Source organism: Equus quagga, chromosome 1, assembly GCF_021613505.1.
Source record: "Equus quagga isolate Etosha38 chromosome 1, UCLA_HA_Equagga_1.0, whole genome shotgun sequence".
Taxonomy (NCBI): domain Eukaryota; kingdom Metazoa; phylum Chordata; class Mammalia; order Perissodactyla; family Equidae; genus Equus; species Equus quagga.
The window spans coordinates 36,167,601-36,191,181 of NC_060267.1; the positions used below are offsets into that span (position 1 = coordinate 36,167,601).

Below are 23,581 nucleotides of genomic sequence, written 5' to 3' on the forward strand. Positions count from 1 at the left end.
ATTATAACATTGCTTTTCTTAATCCATACTAGCTTCATGTTGTCACCACATCCTCTGCCAAGTGCTCTTAACTAATTCGTGTGACAATCAGCTCTATCTTTTGTGGAACATACATTAAGCGCTCACGTCATTTTTCCTCAGATTGCTCTCTTCATTCATGAAAATTAGCATGAGTTATTTGTCATCGACTGTATAACATTTCTCCCACTTTAAAATCAGTTCTTTAAAAATGATAAATGAGGTTCATCAATTTTATCCACAAGTCATTTTACTATCTTGGAAGGTTATTCATCTGGATTAAGACTTGAATTCATAGAAACTGTGTGTTTCTTCTGAAACCATTTCATCTATCTTCAACTTCATAATACTTCTTAAGAAAACTTGATGTGCCAATAGATTTCATTTTGATCAGATTGCCTGATGAAACTAAGTTTCTAAGAAATTTAGCCAGAGTTACACTTGAGGAAACATTTCATGCAGCTGGCTACCAAATTTCATAAAAGGAAATTATATTGTGGAACAAAATTGTGAGTTTTAATTCATGACTTTCTCCTCTAAGGGAATCTCTGAATTTAGAAGGGGAAAAGATCAGGATTATATAGGGCTAGTTTTGTAGATGACTAGACCAGAGGACATTTATGGACTTTTTCCTACCTCTTAGCTCATATAGCCCTATGATTCCCTGATGGAGAAAATGAATGGAAAAATATTCCTAAGGGCTGCAGATTTCAGAGTACCAAAGTATCTGGGACTATCCTAATGGATAAATTTATCCTAATGGATAAATTCACATTTGACCAGAGGGAAATTAGTGAAAGATTTCTTCAACTTGCATTTTTGTTGGTGTAGGAGGGAAGCACGCGCGCGCGTGTGTGTTTGTGTGTAATTTATACACAGTTTACAAGAAAGCTTTTTTTTCCCATTCGTGCTGTTAGGTTATGTGGGTGGATGGTTATTTTTTAGAAAATGAGGATCTCAATAAGGAAGGGTGAAACGGAGAGGTGGAGGGGTGGACACATGCATCATTTCTTTATATTCTACTTAAGCTGATGAAGAAAATCTCCAACTGATAAATCGTTATGACGTTATAAATAATCTTTCATCTTCTTTGGTGGTCTATGAGTTTCACGTAATTAGAGGGTTAAAAACCTTTTTTGTTTCTTTCTTCTTCCCGTGTCATTAGTATAGAAGGAGACCATAAAAAAGTGCAGCCAGAAGGGGTTTAACTGTTACTGAGTCAACATTTGACAGTCACACTCTATTCTGTCATTTCATGCATGTGCTTTTTATGAGTTTTATAGCTTTGTGAGCTTTATTTCAGGGATGTCCATTATGATAGCTGATCCACAGCCCATCTCTCTCTTTGTGTATGTGTGTCTGGTAGGAAGCAAATCTTAGCACTTACACAAATCCCAATTTCAAGGGCTAAGACAGGATCATGCACTGTTTAATTTAGGCTGAGGTAGCTGAAGAAATATCTCCCCCCGCTAAAGTCCAGTTTGTGTGGTTTTTTGTTTTGATTGGCTTATGAAATGTCACCAGAAGATGTGCATTGGAGCCTTTACAAACAGTGAATTTTTAGTTATTTTATGTATAAACTGAAGTAATGGAATAGGAGAAACTTTTAGTTTAAATATGTACTAGACTTACATTAAGGAGCTGTAAACCATCTTGCCTGAGCCTCAGATGGAAAATTAAAAAGGTCAAATACACTGTTGTAAATGATGCACAACAGGAAAGAAAAAAAATCACAACAATTTTTGCAGTTGTTACCAACATTCTCCTTTTTAATGCATATTTGTCCATTACTATGGCCGTAGAGAATAGAGAATCGTAACCATGGCAGGGTATTTAGTATTCATATTGAACTATTTCTGTAAATCTTTTATGTTAGGAAGAATTGTTAGCTTTTCTATTTCCCCCATTGACTTTTTCCCCTAATATTAAAAGCATATCTTTCTTAATTTTTTTAAACTAACGAGAATCTATCATCTGTTTAAACCCCATTTTACAAATTAAGATTCTGGGACCCAGAGAGGTTAATTGACTTGTCTAAAGTAATATGGCTAACATATATGGCAGAGTCGGTTAAGAAACGATGTTCCTAATCCCAAGACCTATTATTTCCTAACTTCAAATATGACCTCCTCCCGTTAACTCCTGTGGTGTTTTGCCATCCAGAATGTTGTTGGCTTAGAAAGTACAGATCTTTACTGACCACTTCTAATCAACTCTTTGCCCACATTTCTTTAGATATTTTTTGGCTCGCCTTGATTCCCACCATTGCCTGGTGTCATGTGCAAGCAATATACGTGCTGTTTTCCATTATGCAAGGCATTGGATAAGCCACAGAGTCCAAGACCAGCTGCCAAATTCCCTGAGTGAATATTAACACATTAATAATAGTTCTTTGAATGTTCAGTTTTAGAGTTATTCGTTTGACCCCAAGAAACTGTACGGTCTGAAACAGTTTTCTCTTCTGTAGATACGATTCACTTGGATCTTTGTCCAAGTCAACATTGGGTCAGAACATTTTTTCAAGTAAAAAATAGACTTTACTTAATGTTTCCCCTTGATCTTAGTAAACCTACAGAGTTGTATACTATTTGATTAGCCAGATAAGAACCATCTTTCCAAAAGAAATCTAGTTGTTACTCAATTATTAGTTTTTATTCAGGAGAGAGAGCATACAGTTCATCTTGTTTGGTCCTTATTTATAAATCCTCAAGACTATTTCATTTTGACTACTTTGTATTAAGTAATCTGTTTGCACCCTCTACTCTGAGATTACTCAGAGCACTTCAGAATTTTTGCAAGTATTTCTTTAAAAATGTGTTTATTTTTCTTTGATTTTTGTTTCATTTCTAATAGAAAAATGTAGAAGAGAGAAGACCAATGAATCTTGTCAGTTTTAGATCAGCATTTGGACAGTATTGAGAGGGCAGTAAAGTATTAGTGTTATACTTTGGATTTCTGTTCAAGAACACTAATCTTAAAGTGGGGGTATGGGGTACGCTTTTTCTGTACAAATTCTTGACTACTGTGATTTTTACTGGAGCCAGTTCGAACTAAGAGTAGAAGTTTGGTAAAAATTGTCACTGTGCCCATCAACATTTTTTTCTGTTTCCTTGTACTCGGTTTCTTCAGTGTCTCCTATGTTCAGCATCTTCCCAATTACCTCCTTCCTACCTGATATCTACTGCCCTCATTTTGTTCCAGCTGACTCTATTTAGAAAGGATTAATTCAATTAAAAGAACTTTGACAATCAAAATATTACCTTTTCCAGTAATTTTTGCACATTTGCAAAAGGGCTTTTGGAAAGGGAAATATTTAACCCAAGAAACAGAATCTCAAATGGTTGAATTCTTGACATGATAATACATGGGTGAACTCTTTGGGAAGGGAATGGCCAGGATGGGTGGGATTGGAAAGAGTAGGATGAGAGGAATCTTCCCAGTGTACCAGCCTTTGTGCTTTATAGCATTTAGCTGATTCTTTCTCCTCCTATATGCCTGAGAAGGTTTAATTTAACCTTTTGAAAACTATTCTTAAATCAACTCATTCTTTTGGTGGTTCAGTATATTATCTAGATTCCTATCCACATATAGATTTATATCTACCTCTTATATAAGAACTAAATATAAACATTTACTACAGGATCAATTTTCATATGGAATTATATGGTAATTATTTGCCATACAACCGCCATATTTTTATATACCATATATTTACCATATAACCACTTGGTTTTATTATATCCTCCTTACCTCAGTTCCTTTATGTCTTCTGAACTTATTGTCAGTGAGGGTTTCTAAATTATGGCAATGTTACCATTTTGATATACATGCTATTGTAAAGTGTTTTAATTAAAGGCACTCCACATGTTCTCCAATTCCTCCAATCACTTTTTCTCATTTTCTCTCTTCTCTCACTTTGCCTGTTCACATGTCTGAGAATTAGCTTAAGTAACTATGCAAAGGGTCACAAAGAAAATCCAGCTTACCATGTTGACTTCTGCTTTCTACCACTGATGTCCTCTTGAGAAATATTGTAAATTCCACTTTTGGGCAACTACTTGAGTCCTTTTATTATACTATGTGCTTTAGAGACAGATGATTAGAGGTTACTTACTGTAAAAACAGATTGTGACTTTCCTGCTCATCATTTGCTAATTTTAGCCTCTTGGTAAGATGGCACAAGATCTGTACAGCTGAATTCAGAGCCTTAGAAGTCACTTTGCATTTCACTCTTTTTCTACTCTGATTGCCTTCATTTTGCTTTTTCTTCTTGAAAGACTTTACTTCAGAATGGAAAATTCTCTAGAAAATATGTAGCATTATTGCCTTATACACTGTTAAATCAAAACCTGAGAGGCGATCCATGCCCAGTATACTCCCCAAAGATAGTACAGGAAAGTCTTCATTGACTCCGGGACTATCAGATCATGTTGATGGAATGTGGTCTTTTAATATAACTGTCTTCTATTTTAACAGCTACATTTACTCTAAAAAGAGTCTGTTAAGCTGGTGTCTTTGGTGCTCCTGAGCTTAGCTGAATATATACTGCATACTCTCTCAGCAAAAGAAACCCAGAACATAAAAAGCAGCTGAAAATACCAATTTCACTCACAAAACAAATTGGGTCAGTTTCTACATTTTTAAAAATATAGTTTGTCAATTTTAGTATTATATAATCCTGTAAAAACTAAAGTTGATATAACTGTCTTATTTCCAGTTTTCCTACTGTATTTTACACAGATTGACAATTAAAAACATTTTTATCTCTATTAAATTATGTGCAGAATTTGATGACTAGAGAACAGGAATTCCAAGGCCACTAAATGAAGAGAATTTTTTATCTAGTATGTACAATTGCAATAGCGTTGGAGACTTTGCGGAGATAAAGCATGTAGTGTATTAAGAATTTCAATTACTCTGTTGGCTCTTGGTGGGAACATTAGTTGGGCCCTTTACCTGTAATGCAATTATCTTAAATAGTTGATTATTTTCCGTGAACATTTTACTGTGTCAATAGCTGTTCCGCAGTGTATGTGGTTCACTTGTGCAACTCATGGCTATGTTCCTCAGAAAATGAGGTGAATAATTATAAAGAAACATGAGCAAATTTTATGAAATCCAATAGAGGCTTTTCTTAAAACTGTTTTGGAACCACATCATCCTCAGAGCAATGATGGAGAGTGCTAGAAAAAGTTGTAAACCTTTCATTGTACGCTGTTACTGTTCTTAAAATCACCCAATTACTTAATTTGGGAGCAGTTTAATATCGCATGTAGTTTATATTAAGCATTATATTTTCCTTGAAAATAATTTGGTTTGTGGTGCCATGTTCTCCGCGAATTCAAATCAATGCACTGCATGCTTTTAAATGACTTGATGTCTTTGCAGATCTAATTTTGGTATATTTGTATCTCAAATAATTCGCCAACTCAATATTTTGGCTTAGCAATCCAAATCAAATTGTAGTCCAAGTAGCAGGCACTCACATTGAACGTACAGAGACTTGACAAGCAATTAGCAATGAATATTTAAACATCTTCATTACCCTTGCATGAGGAATGCAGATGGCATTTAGGGAGATGGCAACCAGAGGGCACTACTGTGAATTATGTTTCTATCATTTGGTCACCTGACTATTGGAAGACTTTCTCTGGGCCCCATGCCACTTCTATACTTCCACTGTCTGGCTAAAAATAAAACAGGCATTCCAAATGTTGTAAAACAGGTTGTTTCCATGAAATTTCTGTGCACATTTTGTTATTTGGGGAGGTTGTCTCCAAGGATCCCAGTGTATATCCTTTAGGCATACCAAACCCAAATGCCAAGACTGTGCAGGAAATGCTAGGAATCGGAATTCCTTCAAAAATCCTGCTGATCGTTTGCTTCAATTATCTCTGCCTAATGTGCCGAAAGTGCAAAAGTGTATATGTCAACATCCCATCCCTTCCAGAAGCTAATGTATTATATATGGCCCAAGAAAAAATGTCTTTGAATAATTATAATTTCCAGATTGAACTCTCATTATAAATTTCTTTTTTCTAAGGAAAAAACAACACTGGAGAGTCTGACTCAGCAACTGGCGGTTAAACAGAATGAAGAAGGAAAATTTAGCCATGCCATGATGGATTTCAATATGAGTGGAGATTCTGATGGTTTGTGACAATTGTTCATCTATATTTCAATAGTGTGCCAAAGTGTCTATTTAGTGCCAATTAAAACTACTGAAAAATATACAAGACTGCCACCTTGTACCTGATGGTTAGAATAGGAGCTTACATGTACTGAGCAGTTCCCGGTTGCCAAACTCTCTGCTGAGTACTTTGCGGAAATCATCTCATTAATCCCCACCACAACTGTGAGATAAGTACTATTACAGATAAAGAGATTGGCCCTTAGGAATTTTGAATCCTTTTTTCCAAGGCTTATAGGGCTGTAAGTGCTAGAGACAGGTCTAGGGTTCAAGATGGCGTGATTCTAAGCAGATGCTCTCAATCGCCATCTACACTCTCTCTTACTTCCCTGTTTCTTACGCCCGAAACAAACTTTGCAGAAACTTGTCCTTAGATAAACTCATTTTTAAGTTTTCATTTGTCAAACCCTGACCAGAATACATTGTGCAGAGCACATTTTCAGGATTGTTTCTTGCATTTTGAAACCCTTCCCTTTTATCCTATCTACTATACAGCCAAGTGCCCTACCTACCCTCTGTAACACAGCTAGAACCCCAGCTGCACACCCCCTTGCTTTCCTCACGTGCCTGGAGACTTCTGTTGTCTGCATCATTTCTCAATATTCTGAACAGCCACAGTGACAACTAATTAAATTGGTGCTCTTAATAGCACAGCAAAGAGGGAAAAGGAAGAAAGTGGTATTCCTCTTACACTGAGCCCCAACTGGGAACCCCTCTCCAGTGTCAGGTGACATAAATGCATTTTAAGAGTACTGTCCTCCAATTTGTCACTATTGCAGAGGAAGTTCCCTGCCTATAGAAAAGACTGCACCAGGGCCAGCCAGTGAGAAGCATATTTTAGGAAAGAAAGGGTTCCCAGGAATCCCCCAAAATACACAGTTATCTACTCTGCCTTGGGCCATTGATTCGACGTTTAAGTGTAGTTCTATAATAGCCAATAGACTAGCCAAATGTGCATTTAACCAGATAATTTTGTCAAAACTGAATTTGATTCAATTGGGTATCCAAGAAAAGCCTGCGTTTTTCTGGCCTGTTCTATCCAAACGTTTCCTTCTATTTTCTGCTTTGCTTGGCTAAAATAAACCTGGCCTTAGTACATAAAAAGAGCTTGTTTAGCTTTGATGAAGTCATGTAATGTTCATTTTATTGCTTATGTTGCTGTAAGGTGTAAGAACGAGAAAAGGCAGATGTGCAAATGATCATTTGCTAGTTACAAACCCGTTTTACAAAGATGTCGCCACATATTAGCACTCATTTTTGTCAATAAAAAGACAATTACTGGTAATAACACATTTCATAAATTTTAAGTTGTATTCGCATGATAAAATATACCCATGGTAATCAGCATTAAAACATCAAAATTTTGTTGCTGTTATTTGTTAAATTCAGTCAGGCTTGTATGCAAAATATTTCCCAGTATTCATCAGACCAAAGAACATATTATGAATGAAAAATAATGAGAAACTCTACCAACATATATCCGATGTTTTTTGTTTGCTGCTGGAGAGGTCTTCGAGTTTGGGCAATTTTGATTGATTCCTGTTCCTTCAAATTAAGAAAAGAAGGGAAGAGTATGAAGGAAGGGGGAAAAAAGTAGTGCTTTTAGTAATAATACAAGCTCTAGAAATCTCCAAATTATTCTAAAATTGTATATGCTACCGAAATACATCTTTTCCATTTTTTGTAACGGTAACCCTCTAAAACTTACCACCAGAGTTCTGTGTTTTCTTCTATTTCTCCTTATTTTCTTTGCCTAAACTCGAGTATCTCTGGAAGCTGTTTAATCTGCTGAAGCTGTCTATAAAGCCACATAAAGCCTAGAGGAGTGACTGCAGCTCCCAAAAGTTCCACTGTGGCTCTTGGTTGTGTTTTATTATCATGAGTCTCGCTAACTGGAATGTAACTTTCAGTGGGTCTCTGGGCAGCATAGATGACAGGGGGAAAATTCAGGGGAGCGAATATATTATTTTTTCCACCTTAAATACATGGCTGTAGACTTCTTAACAAACATAGTAATGTTACTATTCTTTTGTTCTTTTCCCGACCATTTTCAAATATCTTTGGGGAGCAGACTATCGTTGCTGCATCGGCATATTTCATTCGTTTCTTAGCACATAAGTTCAAAGAAAAGCCAAACACATTACAGGAGAATAAGTATATTGTATTTTAACCTCAAAATTTTATCTAGCAGCATTTTTATTTATATAGCCTCAGAGAGAGGAAAAGGGCATTAGGTAGCAGAGACACATCCTTACCTGTAGTCATCCATGCTGCTGAATGTATTAGTGTTTCACAATTTTGTGAGCTTCTTACCTGTCTAATATTTCTACAGTACCAGCAGGCCGATTGATCTAAGCCCACTATTCTCTTTCCAATTTGCATCAAAGATCACATGTTCAAGTTTCTTGTGTGCTCTTGAAAGTAAGTGGTGAAACAGTCCACAGTCCATTCAAAGAAACGGAAAATATGTTAGAAATGGATTAAAAACAAAAATGCAACATTTGCCACCACAAGGCCTATCACAAGAACTTCATAAACAAGCATCTGTCTCAAGAACTGGAAGTACCATTATCAAATGTATTTTTTATTTTCAGTTACTTTAGTAGACTGAAAAACAGTAGTGCAAGGAAGAGAATTGCCAGAAGTTTTAACACTAACGTGAAGCAATGTTCCCTATTTTTAGGAAGTGCTGGAGTCTCCGAATCAAGAATTTATAGAGAATCCAGGGGACGTGGGAGCAATGAGCCCCACATAAAGCGTCCCATGAATGCCTTCATGGTGTGGGCTAAAGATGAACGAAGGAAAATCCTTCAAGCCTTCCCTGACATGCACAACTCCAACATCAGCAAGATATTGGGTAAGAAAAGCCTTAAGGGTTAAGTGATGTATGGAATAAATCTACAGTTCTGTTTTCTGCAGTTGTTGGGAGCAACTAGGTTTGGAGGCCAGGCAGCTCATGTTATCTGCTTAACATAACGTGATATGTGTCATCATGGAGCCTTTTCTTCTGATGATGAAGCGTTCCATGCTCGTCAAGAAATGTGTCCAATTTCTGTAGCGAATTTAATTGTGTGTCTCTGTACTAATTGTTGTAATATTTTCTCTTCTTTAAAAATCTAGAAGTATTTGTACTAAGTCTAGGAAAAAAGTTGCTTTCAGATGAGCCACTTGATAGTGGCATTAACTGTGTTTATTCTTTTCCTTTGCAAACTATAGAAGTCATGCCATCGTGGAGTTAGGGTGGGACTTGAGATAATGTTTGCTCTAAATGCTGTAACCTAAGGTCACTTTAGATCATCAGGACACAAAAAGATGTATAGTGTGCATTTTTTAATTTATACTTTTAGTAACCTTAGGCATATTTTCAGTATCATTTACAAAGGGATTTTTCCTGTCATGGCAGCTGTCAGCTTAACAGATAAAGTACATATTTACCCTACATATGTAGACACTGAAGCACACAGAAAAGATGAGTGAGAGGGAAGCTGCTGATTATGAAGAGACCTGTTATAGACAAATTTAAGTCCCAGAAAAAAAGGAACAGAAGATTCCATTTCTTTTGTGCTATTCTCTTGACATCATCATCATCATCTTCATCTTCACTTAGAATGGTGGCCAGGTACTGGACAACTTAAGCAGATTCTGACTTTTTATTCTCTGACTTCTAAGAACTAAATGATAAAGATAGAATATGAACACATAACTCTATCAGCAAATTGTAGCCTTAATGAATAAGTACCAAAATTTGAGTTATTAAAGCTTTATTAAAATCCATAATGCACTTGGAATAACATGTAGTTAATGTAGATAGTGTCCCTTTTGATTCTTTCCGTTAAGGAACCGATCGTCTAAAAGTAGTTACTAAACGTATACGTGCGTTTTTACGATGCCCCATTCTCAACAATGGTAAGAGATGCCACCCAGTTGATAGCATGCATTGTAATGAGAACAAACCAAACAAACAAGAACCATTAACCACTTAAACTTGTGTCTCAATTTTCATCTAAATGATTTTGAGATCTTTAGATGAATGTTATGTCAAAACATATGAGCATGTGAAGCTTTAGGTATACATAGAAAATGTGAATACTTATGTATAAAAGTATATATCCATGCAAACCAAAATTGGAACTGATCAAAAAAATGCATATTTTTTGCATCTCTACCATCTCTGATCTATTTTTCCTTTTTTATGACTATATTCTACCTTCCATGTGAAATTTCCCGTTCTTTAAAAAAATCATACCTGTTTCATTTAGAAAAACTCTAGAAAAGAATAAAATACTTAATATAAGCATATTTCATATTTTAATATGTCAGTTATTCCCAAATTAGAAATCCCAAAATGTCAAAATAAACTAAATACTAAGATTGTTTGAATTGTCTTTATATCATTCAATTCCTGTGTCTGAATACTAAAAAGTGATAATCACTGGTTAAAACTTTATCCTAGGTATAAGAGAAAATCAGTTTTGGTGATGTGAAGTATCTTAGGAAATGTAGCAAATGTCTTTATAGGAAAGAGATAGCTAGCTAAAAGAATTTCTTTCTGGTTTGGAGGCGAGAATATTAGAATGACCATATGATTATACCCTAATAGGCTACATTAAAGAGAGTGCTGTCTAATTTCAGACCTTTGTATTAATTAAAGATATAGCAGGAACATAAACCCACTGAGATGTGTTTGGGACTTCAGTATTTAGTCATAGCTTCAAATAGATGAGTGATCTTCAAATATCCACAAGATCGTTCTAAATGGCCCATTTCATATAAAAGTACAAAGAAAGCTTGATGTTTTCCTCTTTACTGATTGTTTTGGATAACAGCCTTCGACAGCATGCCGCTAATTCATTCTGCTTAAAACAGGCGCTTGAGCTGGGTTGACATTTTATGTAGTCTCTGGGGATCCTAGTTGACATTTTAAAGGGCTTCTAAGCATTTTATAATACCCTAAAATCTGGTTTTAATAAGCCATTCTGCTGAAATTGTTAACATAAGGAATCACCTTTTACCGTTTGGCGCTAGATCAGGGGGTGGGGGGACATCTTTTTCTGATTAGATATACAGTAGTTGGAGTAAAATGTGCAAATTCATTACAGACCCCATGGAGATGACAATGTTGCTCAGCTCAAACTCTTCATTTTTATTATATTGCCAAATTTAGAAAGGAAAAGTGCACTTTCAAGGCCGATTTTTTTTCTGATTTTGAACATCAAATTTTTTTTTCCAGGGCATTACCTGCTTTTATTTTATTATTATTTTTTTATTGAGGTCACATTGCTTTATAACATTATATAAATTTCAGGTGTACAACGTTATATTTTGCCTTCTGTATAGACTACCTCGTGTTTACCACCCAAAGTCTAGCAACATCAAATATTTTTAATTGAAGCTTCCTCTTTGTCATCAGGAGGAATACGCAAATGTACTTCTTTATTTTTCATTATAAAAGACTCGTCTTTTGAAAACAACAGGCAACTTACTCATGAAGATGGTCCAGGGTAAGCAACCAGCCAGACTCAAATCAAGTAGATGTTTTCATCTCTTATGGGGATAATCTAAAATGCTTTCCTACTAATGTGTTTCAGGCGTGTACATCACAGCTACATATAGTGGTGGTTGTACCTGCAAAGCCTTTGAAACCAAAACCAAACTTGTCCTTTGCTTAACCCCGTTCAAAAGTTGTTATTTAAAAATGAAAACTGCACGTGCCACCAAACTGAAACATTGGTCCACGCTGTCATAAAATGGAGCAGTTAGCCATTTTGCCCCCAGTTAGTGCTTAGGCTATCTTAATTCTTAGTTTTGAAAAGACTTGAAACTATGATATGGCCATATTTTAAAATGTAGCTTAGAATTCAGTGATACTTCCAGAGAAATTATATTATCAAGTGTCAAAATATTTTGTGATTCCAGTTCATGCCAGATTTAGAAGCCAACTTTTCTGAGAATTTACGCATATTTTATTATCCTTTTTTCCTCTGCATTTTAGCCAAACCAGCTTTATTTAAGTTCCTCTAATCCCCCTTCCCACTGCAAGGCCTTGACCGTTCTATTCTTCCTCCATAGAATGCTCTTCTCTTTCCATCCCTGTAGGAGTCATTTCTGCAGCAAAACCTTCCTGACCTGCACAGGATTGATCCCACCTCCTTATATGTTCTCATAGCTTCCTGTACTTTCCACAGTTATAATTAAAGTAATAAATTTTATAATTAGCTGTTTATTTTATTTCTTCTCCACTGGAACATAAGCTCCAAGAAGATAGGAACATAGTGATTCAGCACTGCACATCCAGGCATTAATACAGCATCATGCACATAGTAGGAAATCTAAAAACAGTTCTCACATTCCAAGGCAGGTTACTATGAGGCGTAAACATTCTCTTTCCTTAGAGAAACATGTTCTTTTTTACGAAGAAGAAGATGATTAGCCCTGAGCTAACATCCACCACCAATCCTCCTCTTTTTGCTGAGGAAAATTGGCCCTGAGCTATCATTTGTGTCCATCTTCCTCTGTTTTATATGTGGGACGCAACCACAGCATGGCTTGATGAGCGATGCATAGGTCTGCACCTGGGATCCAAACCAGTGAACCCCAGGCTGCCGAAGTGAAGCATGCAAACTTAGCCACTATACTACCGGCCAGCCCCAGAGGAACATGCTGTTTTTCAGCTTATAGAACATTTAAACTTAGGGAAGAATCTTTAGCAATTCCTACTCTAATTGACAATGTTAGTTTCTTTGCTCTATTTTTTGATAAAGATAGCTAGTGAATTTTAAGTCAACCATCTTTGATCCGTTTTTTTAAATGTATTCCTATAATTATTCAGTAAATTATTTCTGGTATGCTGACTTTTCGACTCCGTGATGTGGGGTTCAAAATTCTGTTGTACATACTTGTAAGAAACTCCAAGAAAAGAATTGATTCAGTTCAATAGTATTATAGCTTTACCTGTGTTTATATTTGCCCTGAGAACACCATAATGATTTTCAAGTACCTCTTCAGAATAATGTTGGGCAATAAGGAGTTTGAGATAGTACCTTCAAGTGACATGGCCTGACCAACTGACTTAATGTTGGACGCTGCTATTTAAACATAAGTTTGAGAAAGGAATAAAAAAATAAACTCTATTATTTGAACTGTAACCTGGGTTTCTGTTGTAAATAGAATAAAGTCATAGTTGCTGTCTAGATTGGAAAAAGCTGTTTATAAATCTTTGTAACACCTATGTGGCTGTACCCACCCAGGCAACATCTGCTCCAATAGGAAGCAATTATAAGGGAAGAGAGATTATCCCTTTCACTGCAATTCTTTAATAAATAGAACAGCTCATACTGAGCTTTCGTAGGGAAGAACTGTTCATCAGTGCGCGATTTGCATTTGAGATAGCAGTTATAGTTGAGTTATGACCCCATTCAAAAGCTCTTAAGATCTTGCTCAGATGACTTTGGAAGGCAGGTAAAGGCAGCAAGTGCAGGAGATATTTGGTAGGAATCTCCGAATTCCAGTTCTCTTGGTCTGTGTGCGTTTGGGTAGAGCTGAGTTGATTCCTTGCGGATAAACACATTTCATCTGCAAATAGATGGATTTTTCTCACATTGTTAATAAAAAATAAACGTTACTATTGCCTTTGTTACTACTACACATAGCCGTACTGATAGAATCAAAACTTTAAATCACGTCTGTATTGAGAGTTAGCATAAACTATTTTTAATTACATTTCAAACAGTTTTTTTTCACAGTCCTGGTTGAATCCAAACCAAAATTAAAAGTGAAAAGAAGGGGAAAACCAAGTTGGATTAACATTATTATTGCATACTATATCACAGGAGAAGACATCTTTATATATTATTGAAAGTGATTTATTAAGAGAAAAATCTCAGTACATACTTATTATTGTAATTGTGACCTCTGCTAGATCATATTAAGTAGATGGGAATAGGTGTGTAAATACATACCGTGTACCACACTTTCAGTTCCATCAAACCTGAGTCTGAGTCACAGATCTGCAATTTAGTAGTTGTGTGACCTTGGGTAAGTTACTTCATCTCTTTGAACTTCAATTTTCTCATCGATATCCTCTGTCTTACAGGATTGTGGTGAAAGGTAAAAATGAGACAACTTATGTAAACTTTTTAGCATAGTATCTAGCGCACAGTAGTTACCCAGTGCATGTTCATTAATATAATTTTTTATAATTAAAATTTTATGAAATGAATTTTTAATTGCAATCATTCATGTAAGCATACTTAAACATTTAGGGGAGAATGAGAATTACATGTAATATATGTTAGAAACCTTTGTAGTCAGTAATGTACCCCCACATAAAAATACCCAATAGCTAATTAGCCTCAGATTCAAAATATGTAATGAGTTTTTGCATAATATTTTGTTCACAGTTGAATTAGATTATGATCTAATGTAGAAATTAAATTATCTGTGAGCTTTTAAGTACATAATATACAAATTTGGCTAAATTGTTAATTCAAGCCAAAAAGCATATATATATTACTCAGTGTTTGTATCTTTGGGTACACAGTTTCTTTGAGGACACAGCCATCAACACCTCTGTTCTTGTGGGTTCTCACCTCTTGAGTCACAGCTCACCAATCAAAAGCATTTTTATGTCTTTATGGGTTTTGACCAACATTTTTACTTTAGACTTACTTGTTCTCAGTTATATCTTTTTAGGATCCTTCGCAGCTGTGCAAATTAGAATCCTAACCTTCTTTTCCTCATAGGATCTCGCTGGAAAGCTATGACAAACCTAGAGAAACAGCCATATTATGAGGAACAAGCCCGGCTCAGCAAGCAGCACCTGGAGAAGTACCCTGACTACAAATACAAGCCCAGGCCGAAGCGCACCTGCCTCGTGGACGGCAAAAAGCTGCGCATCGGGGAATACAAGGCAATCATGCGGAACCGGCGGCAGGAAATGCGGCAGTACTTCAACGTTGGGTACGGCCCTTTCGGTCATTTTTTCAAAAGGAAAACTTCCTGTTATACTTAATGGGATGTGAAACATATTTGTTCAGTTGCAAAGCAGCATTTTGAAAAAGAACCTGAACACAGTGTATTTTCAGAGACTAAACTGTCCCCTACATGATCCTGGAAAAGAGTACTTCCATGTGAATTCACTCCCAGCTCATAGAAGGATGGCTCCAACATGAGCTTTGTTAACAGCTGGTGCGAAAATAAAGAATCTAAAAGTAAATAATTTTGAAGTTCACTATTAAAAACGTAGAAGCATAGGGGCTGGCCCGGTGGCATAGCAGTTAAGTTCACTCGTTCTGTTTTGACAGCCAGGGCTTTGCCGGTTCAGATCCCAGGCGCGGACCTGGGCACAGCTTATCAAGCCATGCCATGGCAGCATTCCACATATAAAATAGAGGAAGATGGGCACAGATGTTAGCTCAGGGCCAATCTTCCTCACCAAAAGGAGGAAGATGGTGGTGGATGTTACCTCGGGGCTAATCTTCCTCAAAAAAAACCGAAAGAAAAAAACAAACAAAACAACAGAAGCATTACTGGTTCTTTTCCCACTTGGTTTTCATTACTTCCAAGGCTTCACAGAGATAAATTCCACAACAACCAAAAACTTAGTTGAGATGATACAACATAGAAATGATTTCAAAGGAAAGAAACACTTGTTTCTGAATATAGAAAGACTTCTGGGCTGTCAGGGCACAGGTGTGGCCTTTGTGGATCACAAAGTAAGGATTCTATTTAGGGCACCGTGAGGTGTGAAGGGGAAAGTTCCCTTCGGAATGAAGAATGCAGCTCTCAGGATGTTTCACCCTGCTTCCTGTGGCAAGGCTGTTGACAGTGTCATAATATGCTGCCTGCAGCCACATCGCTTCTGTAGAATTTTCTCAAAAAACGTAGAAACAAAGATGCTCGTATGTGGAACAGAAGTAAGTAAGATCCCGAGAGCTTCTTAGAATAATAAATACTATTCTGAAAATGGCCAGAGGATGCCTTAGAATAAACCTTTGCACATCTGCCCTGTCCCCTCCAGTCCCGTGAAGGAGTCTGCCTGCTCTGTCCAAGGGTCTGTGATTTATATCCCAGTGCCTGACTCCTCTCAAAGCTGAGCATGAAACCCAACACTTCTTGGGGAATAGTAAGCATTTGAGTGAATGAAAGAAGGCGTGAATGAACATCATCTGTTAATCCCTTCCCACTAGGACCAGCTACGTAATTTGTGGAGCCCAGTGCAAAGTGAAAATGTGGGGTCCCTGCTGAAAAGTTCTTAAGAATTTCAAGGCTGTCACAACAGAACTTAAAACCAAGTATAGGATCTTTCTAAGCCCCAGGGCCGGTGCAACTGCAGAGGTTGTCCACCCATGAGGCAGGCCCTGCGCCCTACCCTGACCTAAAACTATTTCAGGGACCAAGTGGACAATGTGATATTGTTCAGTTCTGGTGAGTTCTTGGCAGTAATGTTTCATTTTGAGAGCTGTAATGCTCTAGAATTTTTCCATTAAAATTGAATTGTCTTTAGGTTTAATTTTTTTAAAAAACTGTTTCTGCATGTTATAGTGAAGGGAAAATGAACTTGGGGTCAAGGACTTGGGTTCTTCTGCTTAATCTTTCTGCACCTCAGTCTTTTCATAAAATAGAATAGTAAGAAAACAGAATCATTTTCAGAATCAAAGGAGTGACAAACGTAAATGTCTTATCATCTATAAAGCACGCTACAGAAGTAAGGTATTGAATCAAAGTAGAAAACAATTTTTAAAATGCTGGGCATTAGGGTGAAAATCTCTCCCTTAGAGTTGGACGAGCTGAGCAAATTAATTGTCTAGTAAGGCTTGCATCTGACTGTTCACCCACCCACAGTGTTTTTTGGGAATTCTCTCTGACAGGCAACAAGCACAGATCCCTATCGCCACTGCTGGTGTTGTGTACCCTGGAGCCATTGCCATGGCCGGAATGCCCTCCCCTCACCTGCCCTCGGAGCACTCGAGCGTGTCGAGCAGCCCAGAGCCCGGGATGCCTGTTATCCAGAGCACTTACGGTGTGAAAGGAGAGGAGCCACATATCAAAGAAGAGATACAGCCTGAGGACATCAACGGAGAAATTTATGATGAGTACGATGAGGAAGAGGATGATCCAGATGTAGATTATGGGAGTGACAGTGAAAACCATATTGCAGGACAAGCCAACTGATAAGGGTCAAAAGGTTGTTGTGACCTTAGGACTTAAAGAAGCCCTAGCTGGTTCATCCTTACCAGTGGCCAAGCACATTAACTTTCTCATACACTGACTGTTACTTTAACTGTTAGTCTTAACTAGTTGGGACATCAGCTGACTAATAGACCTCAGCCTCAAAAGGCTTGGAAAGGAAAAACAAAAATACAACAAGCAAACAACAATATCAACAACAAGAGATTGAAATAAGCTATGGGTAACATAATGCCAGTAATTCAGCTGCTACATCCAAGCACTGAAGTCTTACCCGTCAACTTTTTTTTTTTTAATAAACTTTATGGCTGTTTGTTCTACAATGTTCTAGAAATTCTCACTCAGGTACACAGTGCCAACAAGTGGCTTGTGAATGTGTTTTGTTGTTTTGTGCTACAATTTTTAAAAAGAAATAAGTTTTGTTTTTTGGGGTTTCTGGGTTTTTTCCTTTTCTTTTTCTTTCCTTTCCTTTTTTTTTTTTTGTAATGCACCTGACAGAAAAAGAAAGATGAATTTCTCTTTACTTCTCTCCACCTTTTCCATCTCTATACTTTAAAGATGGAAGTCTGTGCATGGGGGGGAAGAGGGAAAAAGAGCCTGTTTTTAACTTCCTTGCTATCCACCACAAAATGAGCAATTATTTTCTTCAGAGGACTTTCTTTGTCTATTGCACACCACACTACATCTTTGAGCAAGTGCCAAATTTGTACTGAAGTGTTGACCCAGTTCATTTTTTCCCTTTCCTTTTTCCTGTTCCTTCTTAAGTTAGAACAGTGTTATATCTTAGACAATCCCTTGAAAAACCTGAAATACCAGCAGCTGGTGAGATTTGACTTTTTTTTTAATGGAAACTGTAGGTGCTGTTCTCAGGTGAAAAGAGAGAGAGACATAAGAAATTTAGAGAAAAAATATTTTCTGATCTCGGATTTTTGTGTGTATGTATGTGTGTGATTATGGTACTAATAGGAATAATGTTGGACCATTGTGAGTTAAACCCACATCTGGGGATGAAATCCCACATCCTCCTAAGTGACTGGTCTGGAAGCAAACTTGACCTTGACTTTGCACTTCAAATGACAACTTAACTAATATAGGGCTCAGAAATTATATTTTTAAATTTCTAATATGATTATTATTGGATGAGTCAGGTGGCCCTGTGTAATAAAGGTGTGCATGTATAAAATGGAAGCTACTAGCAAACTGCTCCCAGATGTCCCTTCTCCCTGGTCAGTTCGTTCCACTAACGTTTGCTACTTAATGATTTCTGTTTGTTTTCCTTGAATGTATTTGGCCATTTTCCAGAAATATAGAATTAGCTTATTTCTTCAACATTCCGTTCTTTCCTGATCAGGAAATGGAACTGATGATTTTATATGGTCTTTTTCATCTCTCCATGAAATAAGGTGGAGGCCATTTGCATTTCAGAATTGTGGGCCATGTGCATCTCATGCCATAAAAAGCAGGATTTGATTAAATGTTGTTGCAGCCCCGCAAAATGGAGCCTGGCTGAACCCAGCAATCTTGCCATTACTCTTACTTTGCTGTAAGATGAACCCACTGAAGTCCAATTTTTGGTTCCAGCACAGTATGTGCATAGAGCAACAATGAGTGGTAACGGGACTGCTTATTTAGATTTTGCCAGCCAAATGCCAAGGCACTTGTAGGGCGTATACAAATAAATACAAAATCATTTAAAGTCAGTTGCCATTATTTGTGCTGAAGCATCAGACAGTAAATACTCCAACCAGTAGCTTGGATGTGCCATGGTTTCACTCCAGTCATCACTTTCCTATCCCACTCCCTAATCGCAACCCTAAAGTTTGATTTTTACATTTAAGTAAGAAAAAAGTCCTTTTTATTTTTCTCTCTCTCAAAAGACTTGCTCTGGGGTTTTGCTTGGAGGAGCTGATCATATCCTGCATGTCAGAGATTTTGTTTTGTTTGTTTTCCTGTTTGTTTTTGATGACTGTATTTTCATTTGAACTGCCTCTTTTTGCTAGTGTTGTAATAATGATGATGATGATGATAAAATAATAATAATAATAGTAATAATAATAATAATGGTCAGCTGTTCCCAGATTAGTAAGTTATGTATAATTTATTTCTCCCTTTCTATTTTATTCTGCTCTGATTTGGAAGTGCAGCCAATAAGCTGTTAGATATTTAAAACAAATTTCCATCTCCAACATATATATATATACATATATATGTATATATATTCTCACACACACACATTCACCCACACAATTTTACTTCTCCTTCCGTAAGTTTTCTCCTTTTTAAAAATTTGGCCCCAACAATGTCAAGTTCCAGTGTTTAACACAAAGGAGTGAATTAATAGGAGGGTCGTGTTCAATCTTAATTAACTTATGCTCTCATCACTCATTTTAGTTATTTAATTGCCACAGTCATCTAGAGCCAATTTTTTTGTTTTTGTTTGTTTTGTTTTGTTTTTAAGCACTCTGGATAAGAAAAAAATAGACACTTGTTTTTATATCGTTATTATGTACAATGTGAAAACAGAATTTAAAAAATTTGTTCTCTGTCTTTGTTAACAAATTCTTCCTGACTTATGTGGGTTCACCTCTCACGTTGGCTGGATACTTATCTTACACCATGTTATAAAGATGCTTTGTTTTCGTTTCATGACTTTGGGCTACAAGAATACTTTGTTTTAGCTCCAGGTAGATGCCACAGAGGGCATTCACGGCTGAAACCAGTTCTAACACACTTACCAGTGAATTGACAAAATACGTCTGTTTTGGTCTTTTTTTGTTTATTCTTTATTTTGTTTTATTTGAAGGGGAAAACAAAATTGTTAATGGTGACCTTTAGCTGCTGAAATTCTGAAGTTAATTTTATTTAATTAGGTTTATGTCAGAGAGACTGAACTGTGTGTGGACTGAAGCACAAAGCAAGTTCATAGCCCTGCATTATGCTCTCGGTTCTGACATCTAATTCACTGCGTGTCACAATTTTTTTTCCTTAGTTTTCCCCAAAAGAAAATTATATTAATGTTTAAAGTGCTTTGAAGTCATTTGATAAAAGGTGCTACGAATAGCAACTTGCTGTGTTAACACATTGCCTTTTTGGCATTTGATTGGTTCATAATTTTTGCAGAGGATCCTAAAACCTTGTATTCTTTTTCTGTGCCCCATGATGACCAAAAAAGATAAGGTAAAGGAAATGAGAGTAAGATCAAACTAAAACAAACGTGAAGTTTCCCTCCTCTCTCCTTTCCTGTGTACGTGTTCACATCTCTCTCTCTCTCTGTCTCACACACACGCACACGCACGCTCACCCCAGTACTGAGGAATAATCTTGCCAGAATTCTGTATTTTTATGGCTGTTGTAATAAGTTCCTCTAAAAATAGTCATGTTTTAATATGAATCTAAGAGAACATCACTGGAGAAAATAGGTTAAAGTTGCTCATTTATAAGTTACTAATAATTTGGCTAGTTACTACACTTGGCTAAAACATAAAACTATTCTTCAGTACATTTATACCTAAATTAGTTAAGTCAATTTTTACCATTTATTTGGCGTCTGCAGTTAAAAGTTAACCATGTATAAAATCCCTCCAAAGAACATAATCATTCTTGAAACCAAATCCTCTTATAAGGAACAAATATAAAAGAGTTTTCTTTGATGAAATTATTTCATAGATTTGATTTCTGGAGTAGACTTTTACCTTAATTCACTTAAAGAAAATTATCTTTAACTATTTTATGATCCAATTTCAGATATTTTCTTAATCCAGAAGTTGTTACTTTTCCCAGAAGAAACCTCTTATATCACATTGAAAACATCAAAAATAATTACATTTTCATTCATTCTAATGAGTAAATTATTGAATTGTAATAAACAACTGTATATTTACAAACAGGTTTATAAAATATTTGTTTATCAAGTTAATAGTAAAATAAATATTATGGGATCTGCAAGGAAAAATATGAAGCCCACTTAAAGTGGTTCAGATATTTCTTTGTCTTGTAGGGCATAGGTTTTCCTTTAGACAGGCTTTTACAGTATTTAATTTTAAAGTTTCCTATAACTATCAGTTTTCCAGGTTGAAGATAATGTTGTGTTGAGTTTTCTACTGATCGATTCCTGTCCTCCCCAGTGTTTCTGTCACTGGTTCACTAAAACAGTATTTATATGGCTCCGCTGGCTCTAAAGCTCTTAGTCCTTCTAACATTTTGGATTTTATGAGTAAAAATGGGAAAAAATAGAAAAGAGACAATCAAATGCCTGGAGCTTAAAACAAAGTATGTGCAACCTACCATCTCACTTGAAATTTAATAAAATAAATAATTATGTAAATATAACATAGAGTTATAGATTTATATTTTGTTCATAACACATAGTGTAATATAAGTTGTATATTTTCATGTTTTTGGTTTTATGTTATCATTCATGCCACAATAAAAATAAAACAGGAGTTTATGTACTCTTAAAAAAAAGGATGTGGGTTGCCACCAACCTGTTTTTTTTGTTTTTTGTTTTTTGTTTTTGCATTCTCTTTTTTCAGTATTACTGCCATGCAAGGCACCAATAAAAACAGCAAATGTGTTCTTTACCTATTATACTGTGTTTCTTTTCACAATTCTTGTTTTAAAGGTGTAATCATTAGTTTATTATGAAAAGAGTAAAAGTATGGAAAATACTTTAATTTTGTTTTCAGTATAATAACCCCACTTCCTAAAGTCAACTAAAGTTGACTTTAAATGAGAACTAATGGTTTAATTCTTAGAGATGGACATTGCAAGAACGACATCCAGGCCTTGTTATAATCATCCCATCAGACAGGGATCTAACTTCACTGTAATGTCAAAAGATGTCCCTCTTATGTGAAATTGAGTCTAATACACTTAAAAATCCTACAGCCCAAATTGAAGCACCCTTCATGTTGTTTTCCCAAGTTTGACTCTGTCAATGGGATGGGGTTTCTGCACTTTAGAATTGTATTTCAGACTACTGTTTGTATAGAAAAATATTCTAAATTTCAGATTATGCAATTACTAATAACTAAAATAATTTTCACCTTGCTGGTATCTAATTTGGAATCCTGCATATTTCTAAATTGTTTAAACTCTGACATTACCCTCTGGATTCTTCCTTCAACTTTTTAAGCAAATATTAAAAACAAGAAGTCTCCTTTCTTTCCAATGGCCATTTTTGCTTGTAGAGACAAGTATTTCACCATAGTATGTTTTTCTATCTTGATAGTTCTATGTGTAATAGTTTCCTGTAAGGGTTTTTGTTTGGTTGGTTGGTTGGTTTTTCAGTAAGTATCAAGACACTGGGGTCAGATAACATCTGGTTCAAATGAATATAAAGTAAGTATATAAAGAGGACATACTCTGCTAACACTTTGCCCATTGTATCCCTTAACAGAAGTAATTTACAAAGTCTGCTCCATGGAACACCTGCTTCAGAATTAACTGTTAGAAATGTACATTCCTGGGCCCAACTCCAGATGTAGTGAATCAGAATCTCTAGGGATAAAGATAAAGCTGTTGCTATTTAGCATTTCCAAATAATTATTCTGCACGCGCTGATGTTTCAGAACAACCAGGAGATGGGGCTATTTTCCTCTTCTATCTACCTTCTACCCGTGTCAAATTCTGCAGATCCTATTGCCCACCATACTTTAACCTTAGGCATCTGTGAAAACCTTGAATCTGAGGGTCAGTGCGTAGGCAAGAGTTTGAGAGTGGAAAGAGCTCTCAAGCTGTCTCTTCATAGATTGTTTTCAAGGGTATTTGATGCCCCAGTACCCTGTCACATGTGGTCCTTGTTTGTGCTTCTCACGTTGTTCATCATGGCAAAGCAGTAGGCTTCACAGACTCCAGGCGGGTGGAACACAGAAAATATAACTGAAACACACAAAACTACACCCACTTAATATGTGCAAAACAAATCAAGGTTATTTTGAAAGGAAAATACCTATTGTAGAAAGTAAGAAATAGACATTCCAACTAGTGTTTATTAATAGACCACCTGTCATCCTATTTTTTCAGGAAACAGCATCATCAGGATATGCCACGTGTGTGGATGGGGAAAATCTTATCTGGTTATGAAACTTGGCTCATCCAAGGGGCAAAGTCCCAAACACTGCTCTTTGTCTCCTAGCAAATTAAATTCACTTTGTTTTGTCCTGCAATAGTCCAATTTAAAAAGAT

General features: G+C 36.2%; 1 protein-coding gene across 12 annotated transcripts in view; it reads left to right on the forward strand.

Moving 5' to 3' along the window:
- SOX5 (SRY-box transcription factor 5) overlaps positions 1 to 21,955 on the forward strand; it is a 952,037-nt gene extending 930,082 nt beyond the window's left edge. For all 12 annotated transcript variants that reach the window (XM_046641348.1, XM_046641339.1, XM_046641321.1 and 9 more), the window contains 4 exons: positions 6,062 to 6,170; positions 8,892 to 9,065; positions 14,950 to 15,166; positions 17,077 to 21,955. In XM_046641348.1, the coding sequence (XP_046497304.1) occupies positions 6,062 to 6,170; positions 8,892 to 9,065; positions 14,950 to 15,166; positions 17,077 to 17,380 (804 nt within the window). In that variant the 3' untranslated portion in view covers positions 17,381 to 21,955. The remainder of the gene's footprint in view (positions 1 to 6,061; positions 6,171 to 8,891; positions 9,066 to 14,949; positions 15,167 to 17,076) is intronic.
- The last annotated feature ends 1,626 nt before the right edge of the window (positions 21,956 to 23,581 follow it).